This window comes from Falco peregrinus, chromosome 5 (genome assembly GCF_023634155.1).
Source record: "Falco peregrinus isolate bFalPer1 chromosome 5, bFalPer1.pri, whole genome shotgun sequence".
In the NCBI taxonomy this organism is placed as follows: Eukaryota; Metazoa; Chordata; class Aves; order Falconiformes; family Falconidae; genus Falco; species Falco peregrinus.
In genome coordinates, this window is record NC_073725.1 from 49,852,749 (window position 1) to 49,867,535 (window position 14,787).

The following is a 14,787-nucleotide window of genomic DNA, read 5'->3' on the forward strand; positions in this document are numbered from 1 at the left end:
AGTGAGAGAGAAATGAAAGAAATAGCACTTCCATCCTAGCCCGTCTGTGATAGTTCACATATCATTAACCTGGAAACTAAAAAAACCTAGATAACTGTACCACTTAATGGAAACCGGAGATTAAGTAGTGAATGTCTACGTACTCAAACAACCTCCAAAATTCAAGCCATGAATTAGAATAAAATCACAATTACAGCTCCAAATTGGGTAGCTGCTTCTGTGGAGATTCCATACCTAGAATATCCATACTCAGGTCTTCAACTGAACCTATAGCTCTGGCCATGATTCTTAAATGATACATCTGTTGGCACAGAACCAGCCAACAGGAAAGACAAGCACAGAGGCACTGAATGCTTTAGTGCTAAGACACATTTACAAGACTGAGGGATCACAGCTAGTGCTCCAGTACTGCAGTTCAAAGCAGACTCCAATGAAATTCTCACCAGTTTCACTGAGGTATTAGTTTTGACATGGGAGAGTTTTGTGAGATCTTTTACCCAATTAACCTGAATATTTTCATCAAATTACGCTGAACAGGATTTTCTCTTACCTCCTGAATAAGAGCATTATGTCGCAACACTTTACGTGCTTTCATGATACGAACTATAGCAGCTTGAAGATACATTTTTCTGTCTTCATCTACAGCACTTCTGGTCTGCTCCATCTCCTGCGACACAGGAAGAACAGTAATGCTTAAAATATAGCAAGATCAATAAAAGTGACATTCATAAAAAATGACACTGCATAAAAGTCTCTTTAACCTATACTTTAATAAAAGTGGTCAAGTAATACAAAAATCTAGGTGAAGTTAAATTCCAGGCAAAGTACTTCCGTAACTCAAGAATACCAGGTTTCATGAACATCAGCAGGAAGGTAGGAGAGACACATCCAAACCAGCATTTTTGTTAGGGAGAAAGGCAGGCAGAATTTACTATAACATATCAAGTTTGGCAGCACTTGTATCTCTTGTACAAAATCTTGTGTCTTAGGAGATACAGAGGGAACGTGGATTAACACCACCAGAGTTAATTATAGTTGCCAGAGGACACAAAACCATAGGAAAACAGTCAATTGGTTCTGCGGTTCCTGGAATAAGTTGCTTTTATAAACACCATCATCAACAAAAAAAGTCTCATTAGATAAGACAAGCTAAATGTCAATCCCATTTTATTACATAGAGGAATAGCTCTCGTTTATCTCTTCCTTGTACTTTCTTATTCCCTATTCCATCTTCTCCTGCCTAAGTTATAATTGCAAAAAAATCTGCAATGCTTAAGCTTTAAACTTAAACCATTTCTCTACAGTGATGTAAATCTTACACAGGGACTCTTACATCTGTTTACACCAAACCAATACAATTAATTTGATTTTAGAAAAATAAGCTTCCTAAGGCTGTTCAAGCTAGATACACCAAAGAATACTTGCCTGTGGTGTGTCTTTCTGCATTGATGTAGTAATTTTAAATTTTGTTCGTTTACTGCTGAAGTTCATATTTAATGAAAACGTAGACTCTGCCTCTATGTCTTCCTGCAATAAAGAATCTTTTTAAAAAAACAGAAATGGAAGCAGAAAATGATAACAATTTACTTTGAGAAATCACAGGTTGGGGCTTGCATATGTACAAACAATTTTAGATTTGTAGTTGGAAATTCTAAAATGCCAGTTGAGTTGAACCAGGTCAATTTTTTAAGCTACAGCTTAACTAGCCTAGAAATCAAGTCTGTTTCAGAAAACACTATAAAGAACTCTGACTTACACAAATTTTGCTAACAAGCCAATACAACTAACACAACTTCTGGTTTAATACTTCAACTGCTTATCTTAGTTGCAAACACTATTCATTTAAACTCATTTTCTCCCTGCAAAGAAAAGTAGGATTTGCATTTTATGTCAGAACCACAAGAGCTGTTGCCTTCACAACTACTACTAAGGTTGCTTTCCAGAACTTAAGGAAAAACATCTCAGTATTTTGTTACATTATAATAGCAACTGCATCTATCTGTATGTTTCTAATTTTTTCCTGTCAGAATCTCAATTCTTTTCCACATGCAAAAGTCTGTTTCTTTCAATAAATGGTAATTATTCCCTGCAGCCCAAACATCTTTATGTTCAACTAACAGGATGACTTGACCAATCTTTGCAGTTTCCATGCAAGAGTCTGTACAAGTATTACCAATTTTCAGTAGAATAAAGTTACTGAGCTTCTTTGACCTTGGAATCCTGTGAAACTGTGGTTGTCTCAAGTGCAAATACTTTAGTAAACACTGCCAATATTTATCTGAATATATATGCAAAACAACAGTAATTCTGACTCTATATTCTGCCACAAATATTATTTATTACAATATTTTGTATTATCCAGGCATAGTATAGAAAAAGGGCAAAGATCAACAGCTTTAAAAAATATAAGCTAACTTAAAATTTTACCATTATTCTACTTAAATGGCTGAGTATAAACCAAAATAAATTGTGTTGTGGATGAACTCAAAAAGCATGATTCTAGTGAACCAATAAAGATTTTGCCAAAAGTTTCTTTATTTCTTCCCCCCTTTAAAAACAACAAACAAAAGCAAACTACAACATTTAATACACTGTGCTTTTGTGTGTGGCTCAGATACAGTTAAAGAGAAGTTAGTGTATTATATAATTTCACTGCTTATGCTACTAAAGTTCACTGGCTTATTCAATAAGTAAGCTGACAGACTGTCTATAGAGATCTGCTTTCATCTTGCTGGATGGAGTGCAAAGAAAACAGAATTAGCAAAAATGTCTGAATACAACAGTCTGGACGTTAAAGAATCAGAAAACGCAGTGGTAAATGTTAAAAGGTAAAAGGGTTGGAAAGCTGTATCATTCACTCTTCAATGACATATGCTTAAAGAAACTGGGTAAACCTTATAAAACAGACATAAATAAATGTAAATCCTTTAAATAATGGGCAACTTTCTAAGATTATGAGAAGTCTCACTGTTTTCTGTAATAGCTCCCAGTGTTATATTTCACCCATGGTTTAACAGACATCTTCCCAGCCACTGTTCCAACCTGAGCTCATTTCTAGATAATGGAAGCATGTCCTATGCTTCAGCCAAGCATCAGATCTTCCTTGTGATCTCACTTTCCATTTTCTAACATTTTCCTTGTTAAAAAAAAAAAGCAGCGCTCAGAGCAGCTTTGGATTTCTCCTTGTAAGTGAAGTGAACAGCTTATCTCAGGTTTCTTCTGCCTGACACTGTCTGAATAATGGGCTTTCTAGGCTAGCTGAAAGCACATGCTAAAGTTTGTATGGTATGCACAGGCACTTCTGCAGTGTTTCTTACACAACAGGTATCTGTAACCTTCACTGTATGGGCAAGAGGGTAACTGGTTTCACATAGGTCATACAGAAGTATGAGGCAGAGTCAGAAACAGAACCTGTATCAACCATTGCCTTAACCACAAACAAAGCTCAGATATGACTGGAATTCCATGAAACTCATGGAATGACAAGAGTTTGGCAAATTGCAGCAAAAATCCTCTCACACAAGCCCTCCTTGCTCTCTTTCCTCCTCCTGTAATATGCCAGCCAGGAAGAATATGGTTGCTGTTAGACATTGGGATTAAGGGGCTGGAAGTATATATATATATGTTATTTCTTTAGTATCTCTCTAAGACTTTTTGGGTTACTACACTCCCTTCCACGATTCAGTACAACTTTGAAAGTGGCATCTTTAAATACTGTCCCCCTCCAACAGCAGTGAATTTAAATATGGATGAAATACAACAGAAACAATAAACATTCCTAGCATTATTACCTTTTCAGCATACCATGTGGTTATAGGCATAGAGAGCCTATATGACATTGATAGTTTACTTCCTCCTGTACCTTTCCTCACAAATACAGATTTTTAAGTTTTCACAAGGATCAGTAATACAGCTTAGGAAAAAAAAAAAACCACAAAACCCAGCGGATTCTTTTATATTAAAAAAAAGCCCTCAACAAATATTACAATCACAAGACTGAAAACAGGAAACTTTTTAATATCATTACTGCATACCTTGTCTGAGTCATGGTTGATCATTTTGACATCAAGTAAGGATTTGATGGTTTTTGTCAGTTCCTTCTCATTCATTTGTGTACTATCCTGAAGCTCCTTGTAACTGACAGTTTCACTGTTGTTGAAGGCAAGCAACACTGCCATTTGGTATGTCGTGACCATGGCTACATAAGGTTTGCACAAATAATTCATTTTTACTTCACCTGTAATGATACAAATAGCACTTTATAAACTGATGGAATGTGCTGAAAAGTCATTGAAGCCTAAGTCCTAGAGCTCCTCATACATTTCCAGACATTCAATTCACACCTAAGTATGCGTTTAACACCTGGAATGGGAAGACAAAAACTGATGTTGTGAATTCACACATATAGAATGTGGTCTGCAACAAAAGAACCCTCTGATTAACTATGAATACTAGAGCAATAGTGTCCTCAATTAAAAAGGAAACCTACAGTGTTGAATTTGAATAATACAAAATAATTTATAGTACTAAAAAAAGCAAATTCCAAATAGCCTCAATGCATTGCAAAGCATAAACTTCAATTAGTAATAGCTTTACACAGAATCACAGAATAATGATTGCAAGAAAGTTGTTCCAAGGATTCTTTTTTTTAAAAGACTTGTCTATTACAATTTTTTCACAATGTTCTTACATTCTTTAAATTCCCCTGAAATTCAAAAATGAAAGAAAAAAAGGAAAACGCACTGAACAAATCTGCCTGAAAGCAGATTTAGATTTTATGTGTGAAGGTGAGTGTGAGTCAGCAGCAATCTTCTTTTACCAGAACTAAATTTTCATTACATCTTGTTGCATGCTAGTTTGGTTTTCACCTCCGTGTAATATGTTGTGGTGCTCAGTCCTTAAAGTCTGATACCGAAAGCACTTGGAATAAAATATGATTGACTGATACTTACTAAACTACGCTACAACTTTACATCTCTCTCCTGTTTTTTAACATAAATATCTATATATTAAATATAAACATAAGCAAATATATATGTGTGTTTACTTAGATACTTACATAGCATAGTATAATACATATTCTTAAAATTATTTAATATTCAGCTAAGGGACATCTGATATTATAGAAAAAATTCCAGGGCAATTACTAACGCAGCAGTTCTGCAGCGCTATGTTATAGTTAGGAATGTAAAACTCTGGTTTTTCTTGTATTTAATATATCACAGAAAACACACACAAGTTTACAAAACAAATTCTGGAAATACTAAGCAGCAAATATTCAATGAATTTATAAGGTAAAGTCAGTCAATTGACTTTCCAACCTCAAAGTCTGTTGCCATTTGAAAAGCCCTTCTAACAAATAACTGTCAGTTGTATAGAGCATAAGTTTAGCAAAGCACTTTTTTTACCTGTACAAAGATAATGTAACCAAGTAAGCTTCCTTCCACTAAAATGCTGACTGTAAAATAATTCAAACTGTAAAACAAAATGAACTTCAATTAGCCAAACATATAACTACTTACAATAGTTTATTATCACACTACTGTCGCAGTGAATACCGGTTTTACATTCACCATATTGGATGCAAACATTGCAGATCAATTCAATACAGCATTTTCCTTTAGAAGACAGGTGATGACTGAACATCAGTCTTCTACTAAACTATTTGAACATATATTATCACTTGATGACTAAATCAAAAAGATTGTTGACATTCATAATCTCAAAGCATAAAATACTGTAGTTAAACTGTGTTCCAAAGTAGTATCAATTCTTCTGCATTTAAAAGCATTTCTAGGAGGTTTTAGCAATCAATCTTGTTAGGTTTTATTATGCTGTTCCTTCCATTTCAATATAAAAACAAGCGCATTTTTATTTTTTCACCTTGTTGAAATCAATCTATATTGGCCAATAAGGCCAACAGCATCCTGGCTTGTATCTGAAACAGTCTGGCCAGCAGGACAAAGGGCAGTGATTGTCCCCCTGTACTGGGCACTGGTGAGGCCGCACCTCAATCCCTGTGTTCAGGTTTGGGCCCCTCACTGCAAGAAAGACATGGTGGTGCTGGAGCATGTCCAGAGACGGGCAACGGGGCTGGTGAAGGTCTGGAGCACAAGTCTGATGAGGAACAGCTGAGGGAACTGGGGTTGTTTAGCCTGGAGAAGAGGAGGCTCAGGGGGGACCTTGTTGCTCTCTACAACTCCCTGACAGGAGGCTGTAGGCAGGTGGGGTCCGTCTCTTCTCCCAGGTAACAAGTGACAGGACAAGAGGAAACTGCCTCAGGTCGCACCAGAGGAGTTTTAGATTGGATGTTAGGAAAAACTGGAACAGACTGCCCAGAGAGGTGGAGGAAGCACCATCCCTGGAGGTGTTTAAAAAAACACACAGATGTGATTTAGTGATGGACTTGAAGTCCTGAGTTAACAGTTGGACTTGATGATCCCAAAGGTCTTTTCCAACCTAAATGATTCTATGATTCCATGACTTTGATATCCTATTTAAAATAAATTCAGAAAGTAAGTTTTACCTATTTTTTTAACAACATCCTTCAAAAGCATAAACTTTCAGTTAACATGTATTTCCCACTGTCAGCTACATATTGACTTTCATGCCAAAACTCATCTTACATTCCTGAACATATTTTTAGTGGGAATTCCAAAAGAGCAAGTTTGAAAGTAGGCCCAATTTTTGCCACCTTCCAATTTGGGTTTCGTTCTAGACACATCTACACAATTTGTAAACATCTCCAAATCAGGAACTGACTACAGATCCTCAAATTTCTGTTGAAACCTTCCAAAACCTATTTTCACAAAGAAGAACACATTTATGATTTAGGAAATAACATTTCAAAGCTGTGCCGACACCCCCAAAACCTGAAGCATCCCCTCAAAATCAGTATTTTAAAAATGCTATATGCAAAATTGGCATTAGTAGTAATGCTAATTTCTTCCATCTTTTTTTGATTTTTACATGAATTTCTTGTCATTATGAGAAATGCTATATCAATCATTCTGGAAAGTGGGTTTTTTTCCCCGATACTGAAGCTATACAAAGACAAACAAATATAATAGGAGAACAGGAATATGAAAAAAAAAAATCTCTAATCAAGAAAAGGTCTTAAAAACAACTTTAAAATTCCCCTCCTCTTTAAGAAATGAAGTTTTTTGTTTTGTGCAAGTGAAAATCAGCTATGCAGTTTAAAATGTGGCACTACAGTGCACAAGTTTGGTCACTGTAAATGAGACCACTTTCCAGAAGACTCTAGGAATGTAATTCCTAGAAGATTCTTTCAAACGTGTATTTATGTACATGTAAATGTTGTTTTCACTAACGGAGAATAAGAGAAGGAAGGGCATAAGTGATCTGCAGACTGTGATAAGAAAAATCAAATTTATACAGAAGCACAAAATCAATCTTGTATTTTATATAACGCACCATTCCTGTCATTCCTGGAAACTAGCAGGTACATTCCTGGAAATGAGCACGCAATAGAGAGTAAGAAAAAGCCCTAGGAGATGAAATGAAGCAGTGGATTTTGAAGAACAATTAAAGATATTCCAGAACATTTTAGAAAAAAAAAAAAATAATCTTTTGAGGACATGGCTTCCAGCTTACTTATTCTGTGGGCTAAAATGATGCAGGAAAGTTACTCTGACATGAAGGAAAAAGACTAAAGTGAAAGTTTTCTGCAAGGCTTGTAAAAATCAAGATTTTATTTTAACATATGTAATACAAGAATCTGATCATTTTGCTTGTAAGGAGAAATATAAAAATGGGGATTTTTCAGTAGCATTCTAGTAGCTATGGCATTCTTTTGGCTGTCCTCTGAAAATGACTGAAATTTTGCTGAAAATCCAACAGAAAAATTCAAATATAAATCTTAATCATACATATTAGCCCTATAGCCAAGAGGAACAAATCTGACAATACTATGGGCAAGTGTCTGCTAAACCTTAGTTTTAGTATGTAAGGTTGGGTTTGGTTTTTTGTTTTTGTTTTTTTTTAATAAAATCAGAGATTTTGCGTTCATACTTCCTATCCAAAAGAAAGAAAATATGGCTTGCAGACAAAACCTAATCTAAGGTCTAACTACTTTCTGGTAATGAGAAAAACTTAAACAGATTCAAAGAACTATTCCTTAAAATGGGATCAAACCTCCCTAAACACCATGTAGCCAACACTCTGTACATATCAATTTGGCTTACTCTCACTTGCTCTGGCAACTCTGGTTAACATCGAAGGAAAATGCAAGAGGCAATTTTGACCTCTTTAAGAATCAGGTGGTTTTCCACACATAAGCTTACATAGTATCAAACCCAGTATTTATATACCATTCAAATAAATACGTAGTTACAGAAGCTCCAGCAGTCTCAGAGCCTGAAAAAGCTGTTAAACACTTTGCCCGGTTACAGAGGTACTCCCATACTTTGGAGTGCAATTGCAAAATGTTGTTTCCTTTCTAAATTCTGGCCAGAATCCTGAGATAACTTTCATTCATGGGTCAAATGATGAAATCTGACAGTAAAGACTGACATTGTCAATCTTTCAAAGACTCCACAAGGTCATGTTCTGTTTCCTCAGGGAATTTTAATTTAGCACATTAATTCTAGCTAGGTGACACATGAGTAAGTTTGCTCCTTTCAAGTGGCAGAACAGCGAAGTTAGGCAAGCAACCCAGACTCTGAGCTGCTTCTGATAGGCAAGTAGATAACAATATTCCAACTGAGGCACAACTGACAATACTCCTATTTTACAACCACTAACAACAGCAAAATGTCATTAATCACCTTCTGTGGATCCCATAGTATGGGTTGGAAAGTAAATTATTACATTGCTATAACCAACTGCCACTTAAGACACTGGAAATAAAAGCAGAATAAATAGTTCTAGTACTTAGTAGCAATACATGGAAAAGCTCCTTCACCACAGAAACAAAAATTTGTCATTATAATTTACATCAGACAGCAATTTAAGGTATAAAAACTGCTTTAAAAAAATCTGTTATGTCCAGTAATATGAAATTTTTATTGCCTAAAATGTATTTCACCATTAAATACACTTTAGCAAAGATCAACACACACATTCTGTATTTTAACCCAAACATTGTACACGTAACATTTGGAACACAATAATATAATAAACAGTAATAAAATATTGCATCTCTACAAAGCAAAAATAATGACATAAAAAGAGAATATTTGACTAAAGTAAAACTTCTACTGCTTTGAGAATTCATAAAGAAGAAAGCTTGATTTTGAATGGCTCCTATGAAATACAGGACAAGAGACCTGTATGTGCATTTTAATCTGCTATTAAATCTGTTCAGATTTAGTATTAGAAACAAAATCTTCTTTTATCTAAATATTAGGAATCTGTTTTAAAGCTAAGAAACAACCCAGTTCATTTGATTTTATTTATTATCTCCCCCATCAATCATGAAGTGTAGAAGACAGATGTGAAAAAAGAAAAGCTATGCAAATAGATACATAAATTCAGTAAGTCATTTGGGCGACCCTTCCAAATTTCATATGGACTGCAAACAGGATAGCCATGATTAACAAAGAAAATGAAGCAGCTCAGGTTTTTCTCTGTTGATGACCTTTTATTTGGAGTTATTTTACATTTTCCACACATTTACAAGAAGCCTCCTACTAACCTACCATCTGTACACTTTTTTCCAGTTCCTGAGGAATTGCAAATGTAGAAGAAGGAGCCTGAGTTAGAGGCCATGCACCAGCCTAAAGGTATTGGGAAAAATAAAAGCATTAACATTTTCATACAGCATATACATGAAGAAAAAAATAACACTATTGAACAGGTCTATAGTATACACTATGTCATCAGACAACCACTTTAAACCAGGAGTTCTACCGCTCATTTTTTAACTCTCATTATGCGTGCCCCACTGAGGTATTAATTCGAGACAAGAACACAAGGCATTTTACATCACTATTGTTTAGTGTGCTAGTGGGTTAATTTTCAAAAGAAACACTAGGAAAATAAATTATTCTACAATGATCACAAGGTGTCAGTTTCCATATGAGAAGTATTCCGTTAGAAAACTTGTTTGCTTGTTATCAAAACACAAAAATTAAGTACAAATAACTCAACAGTAATAAACATACATTAGTACCTGTAGAACATATATCTGAAAACTAATTCCCAAATCTATAATTGTGTCCTGGTTTTTGATGAAGTTGTTGAATTTATTGTTGAGATCAGCACTAACACTCATGTCTGTATACATCCGGTGGAGCTTGCTGGTAAATTCATAACCACAGGCTTGCTGTGAAGAAAGATTGTAACAGGTTTCACAGTGAAAACAGTACTTATTATATAATATTATGCCCATTCATTACCAAAAATATGAAAATCTAGTCAGCAGAAGTGTTGTTATAATATTTACAGAGAACATTAGTTACAATAGAAAACAAACATTTAAAAGAAAATTATCAGATTTATTTTAGTTTCACTTTCAATTTCATAAAATAATTGTTCATATAAATGAACGTACAGAAAGACAGAGCTATTTTATGGTATTCCTTGATACTTCTATAATGTAAAGCATGAATTATTTAAACACACTTAATAGAAGTACTCAAAATCTCATAAAAATCTCAAATGCCTAGGTGATAACTTGATCAAGAAATTAGTTTTTCTTTTCAGCTACTGGAAACAGGATCTACTGATTGCTATGTAATCTCTGGCACCCTCTGCTGCTCCCAGTCAACATTACATACACCTATGTACGTTTATTCTGCATTAGAAGAATTATTACATTACCTTTAGTTTATTAATCATGGCTTCTTCAGAATCCATAGACATAGACAAACCATGAATTAATCTTTTTGCCAACATTCTGGCATAGAACTGCATTTAAAAAAAATCAGATATGAGGATTTTCAAAAGCATAACCACATTCTTCAAGTATACTTTAAGCGCAACATTTTAACATTTTCTGAGTATCAGAAGTTACCTTTTGGAATACATCTTTGTCATCAATGTATTTGAAAACAGTAATGAAACTTGTAAGCTTGTCTTCTACTTCATTCTCTGTCATTCCTTTTGCTGACTTCTTCAACAAGTTGTCACAGTACTTGGCCAGCTCAAGTTAAAAAAAGAAAAAACAAACCCAAACCTACTTGTCAAGCTTGAGAACAAATGTATGCCAAGGTATTCCAAACTTCTACACAAAAGTTAATACATGAAATAAGTCACAGCCTACAGTCTCATGTTCTATTACAAGGGCTGTATTCATAGGTAAACAATACATACTACATGCACAGAAAATACAAATTATTTATCAAAAATTACAATTGTACCAATTTTGTACACACACAAAACATGCATATAGGTTATTTATGACTGCTGAAATACACACCTGAGGCTGACTTAGTGTGAGAAACAGATATTCATGTGATGGGCCCTATGCCAATCTGTTTGACAGTTACACAAAATTATTATTACTTTTTACAATAAGTATCGCTTACCAACTCAGGTGCTTTGCAGATCGACTTGGGCTCCCTATAGTTAACTACTGATGTCAAAGCCTACATAGGAATACAGAGCAAAGAGGAAAAATGTAAATGACTTGAAACTTTTATGAAATTTGAAGAAATCAAAAATTGTTCAGGGCAAACATGATCTCAGAGCCTATAAAACTGAACTACACAAAAGGGAATCAAAAAAGAAACAATGAATAAAAGTGTTTGAACCACTGCTCTCTGAGAATTTGTGTGCTGAAAATTTTTAAGTTGAGATTTAAGTAAAAGTGGAAAGAGTAAAGGAACAGAAGTTAATTGCAAAAAGCAGAAGAACAAATTAAGTTCTGAGTAGAAACTTAATTGTAAAAGTATGAAGATCTTGGTATACCACAATATATATGGTCCAAAAGTACAGATGGAAAGAAACTGAGGAATAATTGCAGATCAAGCAGTATACCAACAGCAGTTTACATGTAGAGCACATATCTTGAGCTGAAAAACATATGGTGTGCTCCCAACAGCAAAAAATGGAAAGAACTTGCGGTTATTGGATTTTTCAATAAAGAGGAGAAAAAATACTGTTGAAAGTGGAAATTCAGAGCAGTGTAGTACAAAAAAATACCGTAGCTGAAGAAAACCTGAATATAATGAAAAAGAAAAGGAAGGAGAGAACAGCAGTTTAGAAATGGAAATAAACAGATATCAAAATCATTGAGATTAGTTTCTAAACTACATATCACACAAATTAACATTTTAAACTAATACTGATCCAAAAATATTGCATGACCATAGCTCCTAGGAATTAATAGTTCCTTCTATGGAAGGAAACAATTATTGTAAAGAAGAACTGACAAGCAACTTTCTTGTACAATGCGTCAACATTTCAATTGTTGATAACAGGTCCCTAGAATCCCTGTGAGAAAGGAATGCATGACTTGACAAGAAACATGAAACTCTTTGAAGCTTAGAACAGTCTTTTGCAATTACACTGGAGGCAACAATAGCAGTTTTTATATCCATGATGAAAAACTGACAGCAGATTAAGATTTTAAACATTTATTGTAATAAAGATCACTGAAGTGAAAAACTGATGTATTTAAGGAAAAAGTACGTTGCCTATGTGCCAGCAAACGCAGCTATCAATCTCCTACTACTACACCTTCTGGTACATGACATTAATTACAACTGAGACAGAAATGTATTAGGGTACTGAAATAAGTGTATGTTTTGAAATACTAAAATATTTATTTTATCAATATCACAAATACAGATGGGTAAATACTATTGATGTTACCGGTATCTTCATCACTATGTCTTTCCAGATTCACCTTGGCTGAAAATTATCAAAGCTTAGACCATGACCCTAACTAAAAACTGCAATTACTGTAAATGCCACAAAAGAGCAATGAAATGTATGCACGCATACTATGAAAGGAAACCATAGATAGGATAGTACTAAGTGCATTCTCTAGGAAAAAGATAAAAGGATATATGGGAAAGAATGTGAAATTAACAAATGGATTAGATCAAAACCAAGTACGTTTTAGGAGGAACCACTCAGTCCCTCAAGAGCCCAGGCATGTGTTGCAGAATTTAACAACTAATATTACTATTATTATTATTATTTGTAACAATTAGAACTGTTATCTTAAATACCTTCATGGCATTTCAAAGAAAAGAGCAGCATGCCTCTCTCCCTCAACAGGCTTATTTAACTTTAAGTGCAGTTCTCTCCTGCAAAAACTTGCCTATTGTGACAGCGACTGAAGTAACGGAAGTTTCCAGATATTCTCTGTAGCTAACTTGCTTCAACTTGTAACAAAGATTCTAAGTAATACTAACAGCATTCAGAGTTCAAACATTATGGCAGCAAGCAAATTAAATTTCAAACACATGTTAAGAGTTACCAAACTTTCCAAACCCCACAATTTGTATATTTATTATCTGCACTCAGTTCTACATTAAATGGGTCAGCTCCATTTTTATGTTTTAATTATGGTGGACAGACCTCTCTTTCAGAAAACGTTTCAGTATTAGAATGGTTTCCTTTGACCATCTTTTCCCCTAACACCAGACTGTCTTTTGTGCCACTGCATTTCTTAACTAGAAAAACTGCATAAGAACTCTATCTTTGAGTATGTGTTGATGCCCTGAAGAATTTTAGTGAGCCTGTAACAGGGTCCCATATTTTGTTGTCCAATGTTTTTTTAACTTAGGTAAAAGTTACCTTGTCAAGGGCACTCATAAAGTGTTGATCACCATTCAAAACAGTATTGATGAGTTGAACAAATTTACTATGTACTTCCAAAACTGACTCCACAAACTGAGTTGGCATCTAAAAAAAAAAGTAGATAAAACAGAAAGCAAGTTAATGAGAAAAGTAGTATTGCCTGCACACACAAGCATACCTACAGTAGTTGTACACCTTTCCCTAATTATTCTTTTTGGTAAAAGTTAAAATCATATTGATTAAGTCTTTGAGAGGATTGATTCTGCACTGTTGTACACTTACACTATTGTGCTTCAGCATGTTTTGGAAATGAGAAGTCCTGCTACCAAACATAGGTTTGAGTCTATGCTGCTTTCGTGTTGTCTAATCTTTTCCACTATACCCTAAAATCCTCAGCCCTTTCAAAAGTCATTAACGCTAACATGGAAATACAGCAACCAAGCCAAAAAGCTCCTGAAATAAGTAAACTGTTGCTGCTTCCCCTACACACTGACTTCAAGACAAAAAAACCCCTTTGATTTTTCCCATATAGGACGGTTACCAATCAAATCTAGTGCGCCCCATTTCAGTGTAACATTTTGTATAGAAACAGCTAATAAGAATTAGAGGCGGCCTTTACACAGACAAGCTGGCAGGCAGCAATGTAACAGTGTGCAAGGCACTGCCTGCATCACATGACTCCCCAAGTGCATTCTCAGGTCACACATTAAAAATGTTTTGAAGACAAAGTACTTAATCCACACAGTGGAACAAGTATTTCACATGTTTAATTTATCTACCTAAGTTTGTGAATTTTCATCATTCTCCTGGCTCTGCATTCACTTCCCTGGGTAGACACTGTTAGTTTGAAATTTGCAAATAACATGAAAGCAAACTATACTACTAGAGACTTCAGCCCATTTTCAGTATGCACACAGGAGTCATGGACAGAAAAGTAAGCACTCCTGGGCAATAAGAAAGGGAATTTACAACAGTTCATATCTACGTAGTATTACAGACAGAAACACTGGATGGCTGAAGTCACCATCCTAAAGTGAGCACAGATCTAGACAGTAAGATGTATACATGTACAAA

At 34.8% G+C, this 14,787-nt stretch overlaps 1 protein-coding gene across 4 annotated transcripts in view; it reads right to left on the reverse strand.

The window, feature by feature from the left end:
- The window catches only part of CUL2 (cullin 2), a 52,357-nt gene that overhangs the window by 4,798 nt on the left and 32,772 nt on the right, over nt 1-14,787 (reverse strand). For all 4 annotated transcript variants that reach the window (XM_055805145.1, XM_055805146.1, XM_055805144.1 and 1 more), the window contains 10 exons: nt 13,711-13,818; nt 11,490-11,549; nt 10,976-11,104; nt 10,783-10,869; nt 10,133-10,285; nt 9,660-9,737; nt 5,409-5,475; nt 4,035-4,237; nt 1,426-1,527; nt 551-667 (listed from right to left, as the gene is read on the reverse strand). In XM_055805145.1, coding sequence (XP_055661120.1) covers nt 551-667; nt 1,426-1,527; nt 4,035-4,237; nt 5,409-5,475; nt 9,660-9,737; nt 10,133-10,285; nt 10,783-10,869; nt 10,976-11,104; nt 11,490-11,549; nt 13,711-13,818 — 1,104 coding nt within the window. The remainder of the gene's footprint in view (nt 1-550; nt 668-1,425; nt 1,528-4,034; nt 4,238-5,408; nt 5,476-9,659; nt 9,738-10,132; nt 10,286-10,782; nt 10,870-10,975; nt 11,105-11,489; nt 11,550-13,710; nt 13,819-14,787) is intronic.